This window comes from Alosa pseudoharengus, unplaced genomic scaffold, assembly GCF_046254945.1.
Source record: "Alosa pseudoharengus isolate Yale_2024_CS ecotype anadromous, Long Island Sound unplaced genomic scaffold, YU_APseudo_1.1 YU_APseudo_1.1_scf_19, whole genome shotgun sequence".
Classification (NCBI taxonomy): Eukaryota; Metazoa; Chordata; class Actinopteri; order Clupeiformes; family Clupeidae; genus Alosa; species Alosa pseudoharengus.
The window spans coordinates 32728929-32744163 of record NW_027468657.1 but is presented as its reverse complement, the minus strand read 5'-3'; the positions used below and the strand labels follow the sequence as shown (position 1 = coordinate 32744163).

Below are 15235 nucleotides of genomic sequence, written 5' to 3'. Positions count from 1 at the left end.
TCCCAACCATAACGTGTTTACCTACAATAGAAACAGAATTTGTCCTTGGTTTCCTGGAACCTTCTCGAGGTGTGTGTGTGTGTGTGTGTGTGTGTGTGTGTGCGTGTGAGAGAGAGAGATGAAACCTCACTGCTCAGTCCACTTTATTTGTTACTTTTATCCCAGAAATAAGCCAACATTGTCTTGTGAACAGTTAAGAAAAGGTCATGGTTAATCTGTCTGTCATCAGCATATTTTGCTCAGTGAATTGAGCCATTGGTGATGAGCTATGTCTGGATGGATGTGTTTGTCCTGAAATATTCTACAACTAGAACTAACATCATATTTTTTTTTGAGGCCTTCATGAATGCTATCCACACAAACACACTAGCCTAGGTGTTTCAACATTTCACTGCATGGTTATGTCTTTTTTAACCTCAAAAGATCACAAGTTCCTTTTTTTGCACAAATGCCATTTCCTCATTTTTGTGCAGTAATATTACTCTTGTTTGACCACATTAAGTATATTATGCACTGCTCTGAAGTACGCTTGCATTAGGCCTACACTGATGGCAAATTCAGAAGAAGGCACTTCAGATTGTCATTGTCCAGTTGTACTGTAGTGCTAGAGATACATGAAGTGTGTGTGTGTGTGTGTGTGTGTGTGTGTGTGTGTGTGTGTGTGTGTGTGTGTGTGTGTGTGTGTTCGTTCCTGTTTTGAATGCTGTCCCTTGGTTAAATATTCAGTTTGATTTCAATGCACACTGTAGTCTTTACAGTATTGAGCACGGGGGCTAGTTTGAGTGTTATAGACTAGACTAGAGTACCTGAGGTCTCCCACTCTGAGTATCACCATGGTTACTCTTCAAGCCCTGCAGTATGTTGTAGACCCAACCACTAGTCTTGTAGAGGAAGTGGGCATAGACAGAGATTCCACTGTAATTATTACATTTTTATAACCTATATGGCTGCAACTGACGATTATCATCATTGTTGATTAATCTGTCAATTGCTTCCTTGATGAATCACTTAGTTGTTTGATAGATAAAATGTCAGTTAATGGTTGAAAGTGTTGATCAGTGTTTTCCAAAGCCCAAGATTACAGTGTTTCCCATACATTGACTTATTTCTGGCAGCCCACCACAATATCAACACTGACCACCACACAATGATTTTCTATGTTGTACTACTTAAATTGGATGAAATCCTCATTGTAGAGCTATGCGCACCTTTGCACAGCCTCTCCTGTGTCTCTGTCCCCTCAACAAACCTGCATGCACTTTTAAAGGAAACATTTAAATTCCTGCAAGGATTGTTGTTGGCATAGAAGACGACACTGGATTATGTCTTGTTTTGACCACACAACAAAGATATTTAGTTTACTGTCATAGAGGACTAGAGCTGTTTTCAAGTTTGAGAAGCTGCAATCAGAGAATGTTCAGGTATTTTCCTTAAAAAATGGCACAAAACTGATTACCAAAATAGTTGGCGACTAATTTAATAGTTCAACTAATCAACTAATTGATTAATCGATTAATTGTTGCATTCCTAATAGCCTATGAGTTAGTTCCTGCTAAACAGATATAAACCCAGAACACTGATGAGTTTGGAACCGATCTCAACAAGTCAGATGCTTTCCTGAGTCATATGCATTCTTGGATGGAGCCATGTTTGGTCAGGTGTGAACACTGTATGTGGAATCCCATGGCACCGAGGTTAACTCAGGATACGGTGTTATCATTAGCCTTTATGATGATCAGTGCTCCTCTGCCCACTGAAGTGAAATTCCCTCCGTTTGGTTGAGGAATGAGATGGATGGATAGGCACATAGGGGAACAGTGTTCTCACCCAGTCATAAACCCAGGCTCCGAGGCTTGCACAAACACACACACGTCACCGCTTTGGCCAACCTTGTCTCAGCACAGCTCCCTCCATATCAGTGGCTCATTTAACAGCTAAGCGAGTTCAAACTCGCCCTCCGTCTGTCTCACACACACTCTCACTCACCCAGTCTCGCTCGCCCTGTTGCGGACTTTGCACTGGTCTAGCACATTTTCCTGCGCTCCATAAAAGCAATGATAACTGCTCACAGAGAGGTTACTGTACACACAAAACACGTCCTTATTTGCCCTCTCTCACCCTGTCTCTGCCGCCTACTCTCTGGGCCTCCTTGAATACCACGCATTTTCAGATGCCAATAAAACACGACACTGCACTGCTAAAGAAACAACATTAACAAATCATCAAATGCTAGGGTAAATATGTGATATTGATTTAACCATAACACACTCCACCCTACCCTTAGAACCACAGGCTTTAAATATCTTTGTTCTACCCACTGGCAGGACAGAGGCCAGAAACAGTCAGCAAATCATCAATAGGTCAACAGTGCACAAATGCTGAAATATCTAAATGACATTGGATATTACAAATGAGAAAGTCACGTGCACTCACTGCAGATCAGTTAGTATGAAAGGCTATGTCTTCCTTTTCCCAATGCAAATACATGCATATTTATTGCCTCTGTTTCAATCCATTCTCTAGGTTTTGTCTTCAGAGTTTGTGTGTGTGTGGGTTTGTGTGTGGGTGTGTGTGCAAGAGAGCGAGACAGACAGACAGACCGACAGGAAGAAAGGCAGTAAGACAGGCAGAAAGAGGGGGAAGGGAGAGGGAGTGAAAGTGGGTTGGATGTTTCTGTGAGTGAAGGCCAGTGCTGTAATAGGTTGACGGGATTATGGATACTTAACCTAATTATTTTTCTCCCTGGCTGTGGGCACTTACTCTTTTTTGCCCATCCCCACCCCCACCCCTTCTCTGGTCCTCCCCCTGTCTCATCTCATTTAACCTTACCTGAATCACCTTAAACTCTGCAGCTCTCCATTTTAGCTGGAGGATTTGGCTTTCTGCAGCTCTGGTTTCATTTTGGAGGTGAAGTCTAACATACTGTTTTGGAGTGGCCATCCATTAGTGAAATGGCAAGTTCATTTATCTTGCTGCAAATATAAGGAGGAAGGATATTACTCATGCCTTAAGAAAGGAAAGATTACTATTAAGACAGACCGAACAAAAAATACAATAACATTTACCTGTAAATATAAAAAGTGATGCTGTACCAAGGTTGCTGAAATCACATCATGTCTGATTTTATGTCTGTACATTTGTGTAGGTATGCATTGTTCTTAAATATAATTGATAAAAGTGGTAATCAACAGCACGTTGTGGGGGTCTTATAGTAGTGTAATGATTATCTAGAAGCATTAGCGTTGTAGCTTTTGTAGCTGGGCTTGTTTGCCTATGTAAGCTCTCTGTGGAATGAAGGTTATGTTGTGGTATTCCGTCTCTGATGAGGGATGCAGCGTGCTGGAGTCAACAGTAGCCTCCTCCTCCCCCTGCTTCCTATGCTAGCACCTGACCTCTACCTGCTGACTTCTGGAGGCCCCCCCCCCCTTCTGCTGCAGGGAAACCTGGCTAGTTCAGCATCACCTACGGCGGCAGGCAATCCATCAGCTCCTGTGCTCAGCCTGCATCAGTATTGCTGCCTTTGGTTGTGTGCCACACTGATTCTTTACTCACAATCACGGTCTTCCTGTATGACCAGCATATTGTATGCATTCCATTGTTCATTCCATTCTGAGGGTTCACTCCAAATTCCATGGTTAACTCCTGTAAAAGTTGCTCCTAATGCATTTGTTCCCTTGCCTCTACACCTTGGAAGAGCTACGCTGTGTTCAATCAGGACTTGTGTTTTCAAGACATTTCAATATTTTGGCCAGCACTCCCCTTTCGATGCAATTAACACTTCGGGTTGAAAAGCTGCTACATTTAGCAACCTTCTTTTGCATCCCTTTCTGAAGCCCAAGCTCTCATGTTCTCTGCCACATTAACAACATTACATTGGGGGTCTTGGAACCGAAGCTCCACATTTACCTTACAAATTCCAATTTAGCATCCTCCTACAGTATTTCAACATTTTCTTACAGCTCATCAATGTTTTAAATTGCATTTACATTGTAGACACCTATGTTCAGTAGCAAACCTTGTTAATGCACACACAAAGGTTGCTATACGACCCTTCACACTTGCGTGCAAATTAATCATGTCAGCTGAGGGGCAGAAAGGCCCCAACTGCTGATCGTCATGTTCCCATTGTATGATCGCTGTTTTAGCTCATTTAGTAGCACAAGCAATAGCATACTCTTGGTGAGGGGTAATAATGTGATGTAGATCTAGGTTCATGTGGCACAGAACTAAGAAGTCCACGAGACAGCGGCTACCATGGGGCAGTTTACTCAATTTTAAGAGAGTATACTAAGTTTGGACGTTGGACGTTTTCAAACTTTGTGTATAAAATTTCAGCATTGAGGAAGTGAACTGCTCTGGTTCAGCTGGTCTGATTAAATACAGTCAATATTTCATTATTTGAATGTCCTTGGTAGGTCATTTGGAAGATTTTATCTCCTAGTTCCAAAAAAATCTGTATTTGGAAACAAATATTTGATGGTTTGTTACGCCTTAACTACGCCTTAAGAGTCATCAAAAATGTCATGACCTCAATACACTGGTCAGAATAGTATAGAGAAGATAATTAAGTATAAGTATGGTATGTGATATTATTTATATTTCAGTAGAACATGGCCTGTTTCTAAGATCGGAGAGTTTAAGATTGCCCCCTTGGTCTGCATTCTGTCCAAATAAGAGGCTAAAACAGAGTAGTAACTTTGTCATCATATAGATATAGCTATAGATAAATAGATAAAGCTATCAGCTATTAGGCCTAAATGGTGAACCATAACCTTTTATATGCGTTTGCTAATTCATGTTTACCTTCTATATGTTTATGTAAGAGCACAGAGGTTATCTATTCCTGTGTAACTATACATATATTACACTTGTGGCTATGCAAATACTGTACTCAGCTAGGGATGGTGTCCATACAGAATGTTTTTATCAATGAGCTTTGTTACCACCAACTCTCCCACACTAAACACACAAGTATGTTTCATAGACCTAGCATTAAGCTACTTTGTAACAGTGTGTGTGTGTGTGTGTGCGCTTGTTTGGGTGACCTTGTAGAGTCAGTTCTGTATGTTCCCTTCACTACACCGCTGGTGCCAGCGTTATGCAGAGTGACCCTCATGCAGCTTTGCCCTGTGCAGCCGGAACCAGAGCCAGGCTTTGTCTGCACGGTGGTTCTCATCCCTCTCCATGCTGCAGTAAGCCCGCTGCTCAGCTGCCCCCTGCCTTAATGCACCTCAGTCAAACCTTCTATTGCCCCTGGATGGCCTAGCTGTCTATCTTTCTTTCCTTCCTTCCCTACTTTCTTTCTTTCCTTTTTGTTATTAATGCGTCTCTCATTGATCAGCCTGAATCCTGACAGTGTTCTGAAATTCTTTGTCATTCATATCAGGTGAAGTTGTGTGTATTCCAAGTCACCGTGATCATATTTGGCCCAAAAGAGAGTTATTTGCCCTGTGAAAACACTGTGTCACTGTTTGCTGTGGCAGCGTGAACACGTCCACGTCTGCCCCATTACACTGGTGGGATATTGATTGAGTGTGTCTGACAGACATCTTATTCAACATCCCACCGATGTTTAGAATGCAGGTCATGCTTTTGGAAGGCACCACCGACACGCAGAACGGTGATGTCTGTTTGCTTTGCATCCGTCATTAATTCATGTGACACTTATTATTATCTATTTATGGTGCTGACAACATGTCTGTGAGTTTGTAGTCACGTTGGTCTATTGTGGTGATGGAAAGGACGACTTGCGGTGTGTGTGTATGTGTGTGTGTGTGTGTTTCCATGTTGGGGAGTGTCAGCAAGGCATCCACATGACAGGCAGCAACGTGAGCTAAGCGTACCCTGGCTTGCCCCGGGCCTGCATGCTGCAGTGCAGAGATGATTGGCCTTTTGAAACTGATAGCACAGATCTGCACAAGTCTAAAAGTGCACGCGGCTACGTATATGTTTAGCTGTACACATGCACTTAAGGTCTTTGTGTGTGTGTGTGTGTGTGTGTGTGTGTGTGTGTGTGTGTGTGTGTGTGTGTGTGCATGTATGTGTGTGTGTGTGTATGTGTGTGTGTACTGTATGTGTCTGTGTGTGTGGTTATGAACATGTTTGGAGTTCTTGTGTTCTAAGTGTGTGTGTGGTTCAGCGCTGAGCTTTGCTCAGTCTCTGGACGTGTTCCCGGCATCCTGCCTCGCCTGCCTAGCAGACCTGGGGAAGGGATGAGTGAGTTCCCTTGAGGGAACTCTGTATCGATCCCTGGATAGATGGAGGTGTGGGCGTGGGGGAGGGAGGGTGGAGTCAGAGGTTTGTGTGATGACATATGCAACGGAGCAAAGCCTACTTCTCCCTCTTGTGCCTTTCTTTTGCTTTCTTGCTTTCTTTCTTTCTTTCTTTGTTCATAGTGCGTCCCTTTGTTCTCTTGTCTGAAGGTGGGTGTATTAATTCACTTTTCATTCCTATCTTTCTCCCCCTCTCTTTCTCTCTCTCTCTCTCTCTCCTATCTCTCCCACTCTTTTATCTCTCTCTCTCTCTCTCCCTCTTCTCTCTCTTTCCCCTCTCTCTCCTCCCTCACTGCAGTGCACTCCTCCTAGCCCGGCTGTCTGCACTCTCATACGCACAAACCCCCCACCACTCCCTCTGTCTGTGTCTGTCGCTATGAGACACAGGCACTGATCATATCTGCCCCAACCACTCTCTCACTCTCTCTCTCCCTCCCCCCCCCCTCTCTCTCTCTCACTCACTCTCTCTCTCTCTTCACCTGCTCTCTTTACTTTGTTCCATTTATTGATAGATGTCTAAGTGCTATTTGACCTCGCCGCTCTTTCTTCCTGGCAGTGTGTACAGCGGTAACGTCTAGAGGGTAGTGGACATTTTGATGGGTCATTGTGTCGTCAGATCATTTGTGTATTTTGTGGTTTGTATTGAGTCAGATTGCTAAACATTGCTGTGCTCACGGGTAGCAGTGCGCTGCATGTCTAATGTCAGACTCATGACATGCATATTTACAAAGACACACAGGCACACACACAGGCACACACACATGCACATGCACACACATACACATACTCCCTCCTGAGCAAGTCTCCTGCTGCGCTGCCTCATATTCTCTTCCCAGCAACACCCCCTTTGTCATTCAGAGACACACACAGACACACATAGACACACACACACACACACACACACACACACACACACACACGCAGCAAAACCTGCTACATGTCACCATGGAGATCAACACACATACTGTATAGTGTCTCCTAATTTGAAAGCTGTTCCTTATCGTGTCCCTTAAAAACAGATAGAAATAGAAGATGAACATAAACAAATATCCACTATGCAATATGACCTTTTCTCTCCCCCTCTCTGCCATCCATCCTGTCATCCCTCTCCTCATTCACTCTTCTCCATCCATCACCCTGTGCAGCGTCAATAGCACCCAGGTTTTGCAGTCATTTCTGCTGAATGTCACTGCCTTTTAAATCTGCCCATAGAGCATAGCAATGACAGCCTCACGCCCTGCCAAGGTGGGTAGGTGCTGAGAGAGAGACACAGAGAGGGACATGGAGAGAGAGAGAGAGAAAAAAAGGAAACGGCATCGGTGCGTCACTCCTCACGCCATTGGCCAAGGAGCCCCTCTGTCAGCTTGCGAGGCTCGCTGTGATTGGCTGTGTGATCCTGTGCTTAGTGCTCAGCAGCTGCAGTAGTGAAAAACGGCTCCCTTTCTCTTCCCGGGTGATTTTCCACCCCTCTGTTTCACGTTTTGCAATTGTGTACAAAAGCTGCAGTGACGTCAGAGTTGTACGCTGACCTCTCCGCGCGCATAAATCATGAGCATGTGCGCGTTCAGACATGCTGTCACTTTATGCTCTGCGGAGCACATGGGAGTTGCTGAAGTGACGTATCACCCCCCCCCTCACTCTCTCTCTCACTCTCTCTCTCTCTCTCTCTCACTCACCCACCCGCTCTATCTCTTAATCAAGACGTAGCCTGGCCTTTTTCCTGAGCACTGCTGTCTGCTCTCTCTCCCGGCTGCCCGCCCCTCTCTCCTTCCTCTGCTCTGCTCCCCTCTCTCTCTCTCTCCATCCGCGCGGCTCCTCCTCAGCTCCCTCTCTCTCTCTCTCTCTCTCTCTCTCCCTCTCTCCCTCCTCTGCTCCGCTCCTCTCCATGTGCTCTCGCTTGCTGCCGCCCGTCTCGCTCCGGTTGCTCCTCGGCCCGTCTCAGTCTCCCGCTCTCGCCGCGTGTCCGTCTCAGGTTTGCAGTGCAAATAGTGCGCGGGGCTGCGCTGGCCACACGCGCGCGTCTCCTCCTCCTCCTCCTCCCGCTCCTCTTGCTCGTCGGCTTTGTTTGTTTTCAAACTGCCACCTGTATTCCCCGCGCCCTCACAGATGAGTGGCGCTCCTCCGCAGAGCTGCTCTCCTTTCAGTTGACTGATCGCCAACTACTCATCGCCGTCTCCTGACATACTTTTTTTTAATCGTCTTCTCCTTCCCTTCAAAGGCAGGCTTTTGTTGGACTGAAGCCACGCACTTGAAGAAGTGAGGGGCGAAGATGAGGAAGGAGTGAACGTGGCGAGTACAGGACTTGTGGGGTGCTGGAGGGATGTGAACAAGACTGAAACAAGAGGACAAACTACAGCCCCACTAAAGTGCCTACGCTGAGAGCAGCAGCAGCAGCAGCAGCAGCAGCAGCAGAGGCATTCCTGGCTTCCATGTGGGTCTACCTGCTTGGATAAATCTCCCCCCTGCTGGCTTGTGTGAGTCTTTCTGTGTGTGTGTGTGTGTGAGTGTGTGTGCGTGCGTGTGTGTGTCGTGTGTGCGTGTGTGTATGTTTGTTGAGGGCTTGGCCTTGACTAGGATTATATTTCACCCTGACAGGCAGACAGTTTCTCCATCTCTGCTCCCCCTGTCTCCTCCTGCTGCTATTCCACCCCATTAGATCAAGGACACAGGTCCATTAGTTGTCCCTTTAAAGACCTTGCCTTATCCTGACGTCCAGTTACAGTGTCCCCCCACCCCGCCCCACCCCACCCACTCCCTTCTATTCTCAGACATGTTAGCATAAGTGGCTAGCAGCACTAGCGCTTGCTTTGCTTTGGCGATGGGTCATTTGGCCGCTTGAGAGGAACCTGCGTAGTTTTCTTCGGGCCGGACGCAAACAACGCAGGGAGTGGCGAGAAGGTGACCCGCCACCCCACAGGCGAGCGGAAGGACGCACTCTTTCGGAGCCCTGCGGAGCCTGCCTGCAGAGGGGCCGCGGCCGGACACGCCCCAGCATGCCACGCTGTCCTGCCTGACCTTGGCACCTTGTTCCTGAGACAGAGCTGGACTCTGCAAACACCCCCCCCCCCACACACTTAACCACCACACCTGCAAGGACATCCATAAAGCATCTCTGTCCAAAGCCCCACCTCTTCACCTTTGTTAAATCCTGCTGGACTTCAGTATACTCTCAGCTATTCACAAACTGAGCACTAGTCAGTGTTGTTTCTGTTTTTGTTTATTTTCTCAAAGTGATTTGTTTGCCTCACCTGCCTGCTTTAACACCAGGACATTGGGAGTTGCTGTGCTAGATATCAGCTAAGATAACTTGCCATCATTTCACTGAGGCGCTGTAGGGTGTTTCCTTCTCCGTTGTTGCTGTGTGCTCTGTTTGTCGCCGTGCCCTCCATTGCCGCTGGGTGCCCCACCCGACCCCCAGACCCCCCGACCCCACCCCTGCTGGCATCTGCCATCACCCCCTCATCATGGCCGTCAACGTGGCGGTGGGCCGCGATGCCAAGTGGCTGACGCTGGAGGTGTGCCGCGAGTACCAGAGGGGCACCTGCTCCCGCTCAGACGCTGAGTGCAAGTTCGCCCACCCCTCGCGCAGCTGCCACGTGGAGAATGGCCGCGTCATCGCTTGCTTCGACTCGCTCAAGGTAACACACACTCACCCTCGCCAGAGGGCACATACACACACACACACACACACACACACACACACACACACACACACACACTCAGACAATGGCTTTGCATTCCATTTAGTGGCACTTGTGAGGAGAGGCTGTGTGTGCAACGCACGTAGTTCCAAGGGTGTCTGTTGGCTCATCACCAGTCCCTGTAGAAGGACAAGAGAACCTGAGAGGTAGCCAACTCATCACATGTATTAGATCAATAGCTGAGAGGGCTCTTGGAGAAGACAGCAGCCACTTAAAACAGTTTTGCTCCTTCCCACTCTCCCATCTATTGTGTCCCTCGTGAAACTGTAAAACAAAATGAAGAGTATTCTTCCTGTTGGGAACACAGACGGTTTGATGATTAGTGCATGCAGCATGTCAGTACTGTCACTGTTTTACCTTAGACAGCCTCCTGATGATCAAATACACACCTTCCATTCTCAGCTAAGAGCAAACACAGAGGATCCTTCTTCTCCCTCCTCCCTTGATGTTCTGTAGAAGTGGCATCAGTGTGTCTGTCTGTTTGCTTACTCAGGAAATGTGAGCTATCTTCTGTTAGCTGAGGAGCCAGTGGAGGTCAAAGACATCACACAACCATACACGAGTCATTTGTTATTGTTCAGAAATCCATTTTAGTATTGTCAAATATCAAAATTAAAGTGATACACCAATATATAAGTGTTGTTAAGATGTAATATCAACTCTATCAGGGTTTTGTGTCAGTAAGTTCTCATAAAGTACAGACGCAGGAACATTGTAGGTGTTTTTTTCATAATGGCTTAGCGCTCCATCAGTGGCCATGAATGGAAAATAAGGAAAGGCACCACTAACAATTACACTCACAACAAACAGCTTTGAGAGAGAGAGAGAGAGAGAGAGAGAGAGAGAGAGAGAGAGAGTGTGTGTGTGTGTGTGCTTGTGGGTGCATGTGTGTGTGTGTGTGTGTGTGTGTGTGTGTGTGTGTGTACTTGTGTGTACGTGTGAGTGTGTGCACTTGTGCCTCTTCTCTCTGCAGCAGGAGACACAGACAAGGGAGACTCTGTCTGAGTGCAGCAGCTGTCTCCTCTTTTTATTGAGTTAGAATTTATTATTCGGCCATTTTTCTGCTTTATGCTTCATCCTGCAGCGCAGGAGAGAGGGAGAGAGAGAGAAAGAAAGAGAGAGAGAGGGAAACAGAGAGGCCTAGCAACAGCACTAGCCAGCCTATTGGGTACTGTAATCCCTGTGAAAAGCACTGGTGTGCTGATAGCGTGGGGTGGTGTTCAAGCCGTGCTCCCTGCTTGTCGAGCATTCAGAGTGACATGATTGATGTTTTTTTTCTCAGAATGTGAACCATGACGGCTTCTCGTGCTGCTATCTTTTGTGTACTATACGGAGAATCTCAGGGTTAAGCCTGAGTGAGTGGGAGAGACCAGTGAAGGTCAGAAAAGATTCTGTGTTTGTGATGGGGCTTGGTTTTAGTGGGCTGATATACATACACACGCACACGCACACGCACACACACACACACACACACACACACACACACACACACATACACATACACACACACACACACTTAAATTGTAAACTTGGTGTTGTGTCTGCAGTCTTCTGAGCTTTCTTAACACAGTAAACTGTTTGAGTGTGTTAATCATGATCATCCACCCAGTATGTGAATATTTTCTGACAGTGCTCCCTCTGTCTCTAGCTTCTTGATTTAAGTAGGGCTCATATTTATGTTGATTTATTTCCTGCTGGTGGCATGTGGTATGACACCAGTACTTAATTACCCCTCCCTAGGCTCCACCCTCCCCCACCCACCCCTCCCTCTCCCTCCTCTCCTCCACCTCTCTTTCCTCTCTCTCCTCTTATTTGCTAATTTATCGATCTCCCCTAATGGCTGCCACCGTGTCACTTAATCCGAGCTGGCCACGTAAGCGTGAGGCCGTCCCTTCTTTGCATGGCCCGCTCAGCAAGCCCCGTCTGGACAGCCTGTTAACCTGTTGGCAGAGGGGAGCATGAATAATGCAGTTGGCCGGCCCCTGCAAACGACTCTGCTGTCATCTGAATGATGGCACCAGTCGCACGTCCGTTGTCATGCCGCGTGTCTGCGCTGGGTCCTTTGTGTCGAGCAGTGCACTAGCGCATCGGACCTCTGTCATGTCTCGACAAGGACACCGGTTTCAAAAACGGTTGGCTGAGCAGAAGCGAGACATGGCAGGAATGTGACGTAAAGAAAGTCTGATGTAAATGAAGGAGTGGCGTGGCAAGGGTTAAGGACTGGGCTTTTGCTCACGAGCCCTCATGCTCAATTCTGTTTTTGCTTCCCTCGCTCTCCCCCTGTTTGCTTTTTGAGTCTCTGTGGCCAGTCAGCAGACAGGGAGACAGCGTGGGGCCAAACTTCCTCCCTGTTGCTGGGTGCGTTTCCATGGCGACGCAGAGGAGATCCCTGACCCAGCGCGTCCTACTTGATATGACTTACAGCTTTTCATCCCCCCCCTCTTTCTCTCCCTCTCTCTCTCCCTCTCTCCTTCTGTGTCCTTCTCCATGAAGAGGGGAACTGTGTGAACCTTGGAAGCGAGTCCTGCTGACTGTGTGTGTGTGTGTGTACATTCAGACATCAGACATGTGTGTAATATTTCAGTGCAGTATTAGTTCCAGTTAGCCCGTAATATCATAGCTTCCCCAGTCCTTCATTAATAATGCAGCGGAGTCTGTGCTCTGCAGGGATTGGCCAGGGCTTGATGGTGTTCCTTAGTGAGCTGCTGAGCTGGAGTGGGCTCCTGAGATCGGGATGCTCATTACTCATGTCTCTCATAGCCTCTCAGTGATTAGCATGTCAAGTCTCTGTGTATGCGTGTGTGATGGGGGAGTTTTTAAGCCATTAATATTTAGTTACATTTAGTAAAAATGTTACAGTACTTTTTTGTGGGTTTTTGTTTTGTACCTAAAATAGCTTTTTTGCTGTTGTCAGCCCCGAGCGGCAGGTTGTCTCTACACTAGGTTGTTGAGTTTTGGGTTGGTCAGGCAAACCATGGAGGCAGTGTTTAGTCCCAGTATGTGGCTGTCGTCCTCCTCGCGTCCCCCTTCCGCCCCCCCCCCCCTGCAATGTTGCTCAGCTATCCATCACGCTGTCCCCGCCGCCATGACGCTCCCACCACCCAGCTCCATCTTCATTAGCCTGACCTCATCCGCCGCCCGCAGAGACACGAGCCCAGAGCACGCCGCTTCACTTCCAATCGCGCCGCACTTGCATCACCGTTAAGACCCGGACTACGCGGCGAACAGAGCAACAAGACCTCCTCAAAGGTTGTGCTCAAGGATTGAGGAGCTTAAACATCTCATTCCGCACTGACTGACAGATGACCAATCAGAATTTTTCTCTTGGTTTTATGTCAGCTTGGGATGGGGTGCTCTCTTGTTGTCGGCTGACCGGCAGAGCGAACGGACGCCGCGCGATCGGATCAGGTCAAGACGTGGAAATGAAGCCAAAGGCACAAGGTCACTGGCAGAGAGCAGACTTTAAACGTTGTGGAGGGGCTGGAGGCATTAACATGGCCGGCGCACCCTTACAGGAGTGCTGATAAGGCAGAGCTGGGCTCTGGTGGCTTCCTGGCAGATGACAGGGCAGTGAGGGCAGCAGAGCCCAGTTAACTCACCGCTCTCCTCTCAGCCCACAGATTCAAAGGCTGATTGAAATGCTCCCTCCACTTCAGCACTTCATTTTTGTCTCCAGGTATTAAATATTATACTGGAGCAGGGTCATGCTAATGACCATATCTGAGTTTACGTTCTTCTCAAGAGATTAGGTTTCAAACCACTGGAGATTTTTTAATTATCATTATCATTATCATTATTATTATTATTATTACACCATTGCATACTGCAGACACATGCCAAATAACAATGCTAAACAGGTGGTTAAGGTTGCTTAGCAAATATGACTGCCTTATTTTACTGAACACCATGAATCACCCAACAAAATGATTTGCAAAAATAGGAATGTATTTGTGTGCTGAAATAATGTCCTTATTTGATTTGCCATGACTTTGGGCTGAATTCATTGAGGCAGAGTTTGAAAGTAAATTCTGGTATCAGTAAAACCACCAGCAGTCTCCTTCACACCACCCTTGTCTTCCTCTTTTTTGTTGTTGCAGCAGTGATATGTGTTGTGTGTGTGCGTGTGTGTGTGTGTGTGTGTGTGTGTGTGTGTCTGCTTTGTGTGTGTGTGTGTGTCTGTGTGTCTGCCTGCTGTGTGTGTGTGTCTGACTGCTGTGTGTGTGTGTGTGTGTGTGTGTCTGTCTGTCTGTCTGTCTGTCTGTGTGTGTCTGTTGTGTGTGTGTGTGTCTGTCTGTCTGTGTGTGTGTGTGTGTGTGTGTGTGTGTGTGTGTGTGTGTGTGTGTGTGTGTGTGTCTGTGTGTGTGTGTGTGTGTGTGTGTGTGGTGTGTGTGTGGGTGGTTCACAGAGTTCCTCTGTGGTCTAATCTCACTCAGGGCTTCAGTCCACACCATCGACACGCTGCTCCTCAGGTTGGCTCCCGCTGCCCCGCCGTCACGAGTTCCCAAACTGTTTGCTTTCCGCCCGCCGCTGAAAGCTGCCTGTCCAGAAAGTAGATAAGACACGCTGCCTGTGATATGGACCGGCCTTCTGTGTGCAGGACTCTGAGATAGCGACACACGTTCCTATAATGTTTGGCTATTGGTGTTAGCAGACATGCAAATGAATGCATGAATGAAGACAAACACAAGCTAGCAGAGATAGCCAACTGCTTTTCTACCCTTTCAAAGGTGTTCAACATGCATGGCAGTGTACAGCTGTGACTTTGCATCTTATTTACGTTAAAAACACATCCATTTACATGTTATCAGGTTCTATGTACGGACCTGTCTTCATTACTCAGGAAATCTCCCTCTAATTGATCTCCTCTATCAGTGCGATCTTATCGCTTTGCTGTCTTGCTGTAGCTCCCTGGAATCTAATAAGTGTGAGCCCATGAAATGTGTCACTTAGCTGCTGTCCCTCCTCCTCCTTCCTCTCCCCCTCCCTTGTCCTCATCCTACTCGTCCCCGTCCCCATCCCCCCCTTCTCTCGCAGGGCCGCTGCACACGTGATAACTGCAAGTACCTGCACCCCCCGCCGCACCTGAAGACCCAGCTGGAGATTAACGGCAGGAACAACCTGATCCAGCAGAAGACAGCCGCCGCCATGTTGGCTCAGCAGATGCAGTTCATGCTGCCAGGAGCCCAGCTGCAGCCTATAGTGAGCTGACCACTACCTCCTACACCAACACATGGCCTGGACATGCTAGAGCTGCAATCAGCT

The 15235-nt window shown here is 47.4% G+C and overlaps 1 protein-coding gene across 4 annotated transcripts in view; it reads left to right on the top strand.

Moving 5' to 3' along the window:
- mbnl3 (muscleblind-like splicing regulator 3) overlaps positions 1–15235 on the top strand; it is a 32215-nt gene that overhangs the window by 1162 nt on the left and 15818 nt on the right. For 2 of the 4 annotated variants that reach the window (XM_076292459.1, XM_076292458.1), the window contains exons 2-3: positions 8491–9910; positions 15008–15172. In XM_076292459.1, the coding sequence (XP_076148574.1) occupies positions 9737–9910; positions 15008–15172 (339 nt within the window). In that variant the 5' untranslated portion in view covers positions 8491–9736. The remainder of the gene's footprint in view (positions 1–8490; positions 9911–15007; positions 15173–15235) is intronic. The other 2 variants (XM_076292456.1, XM_076292457.1) reach the window with 2 other exon arrangements.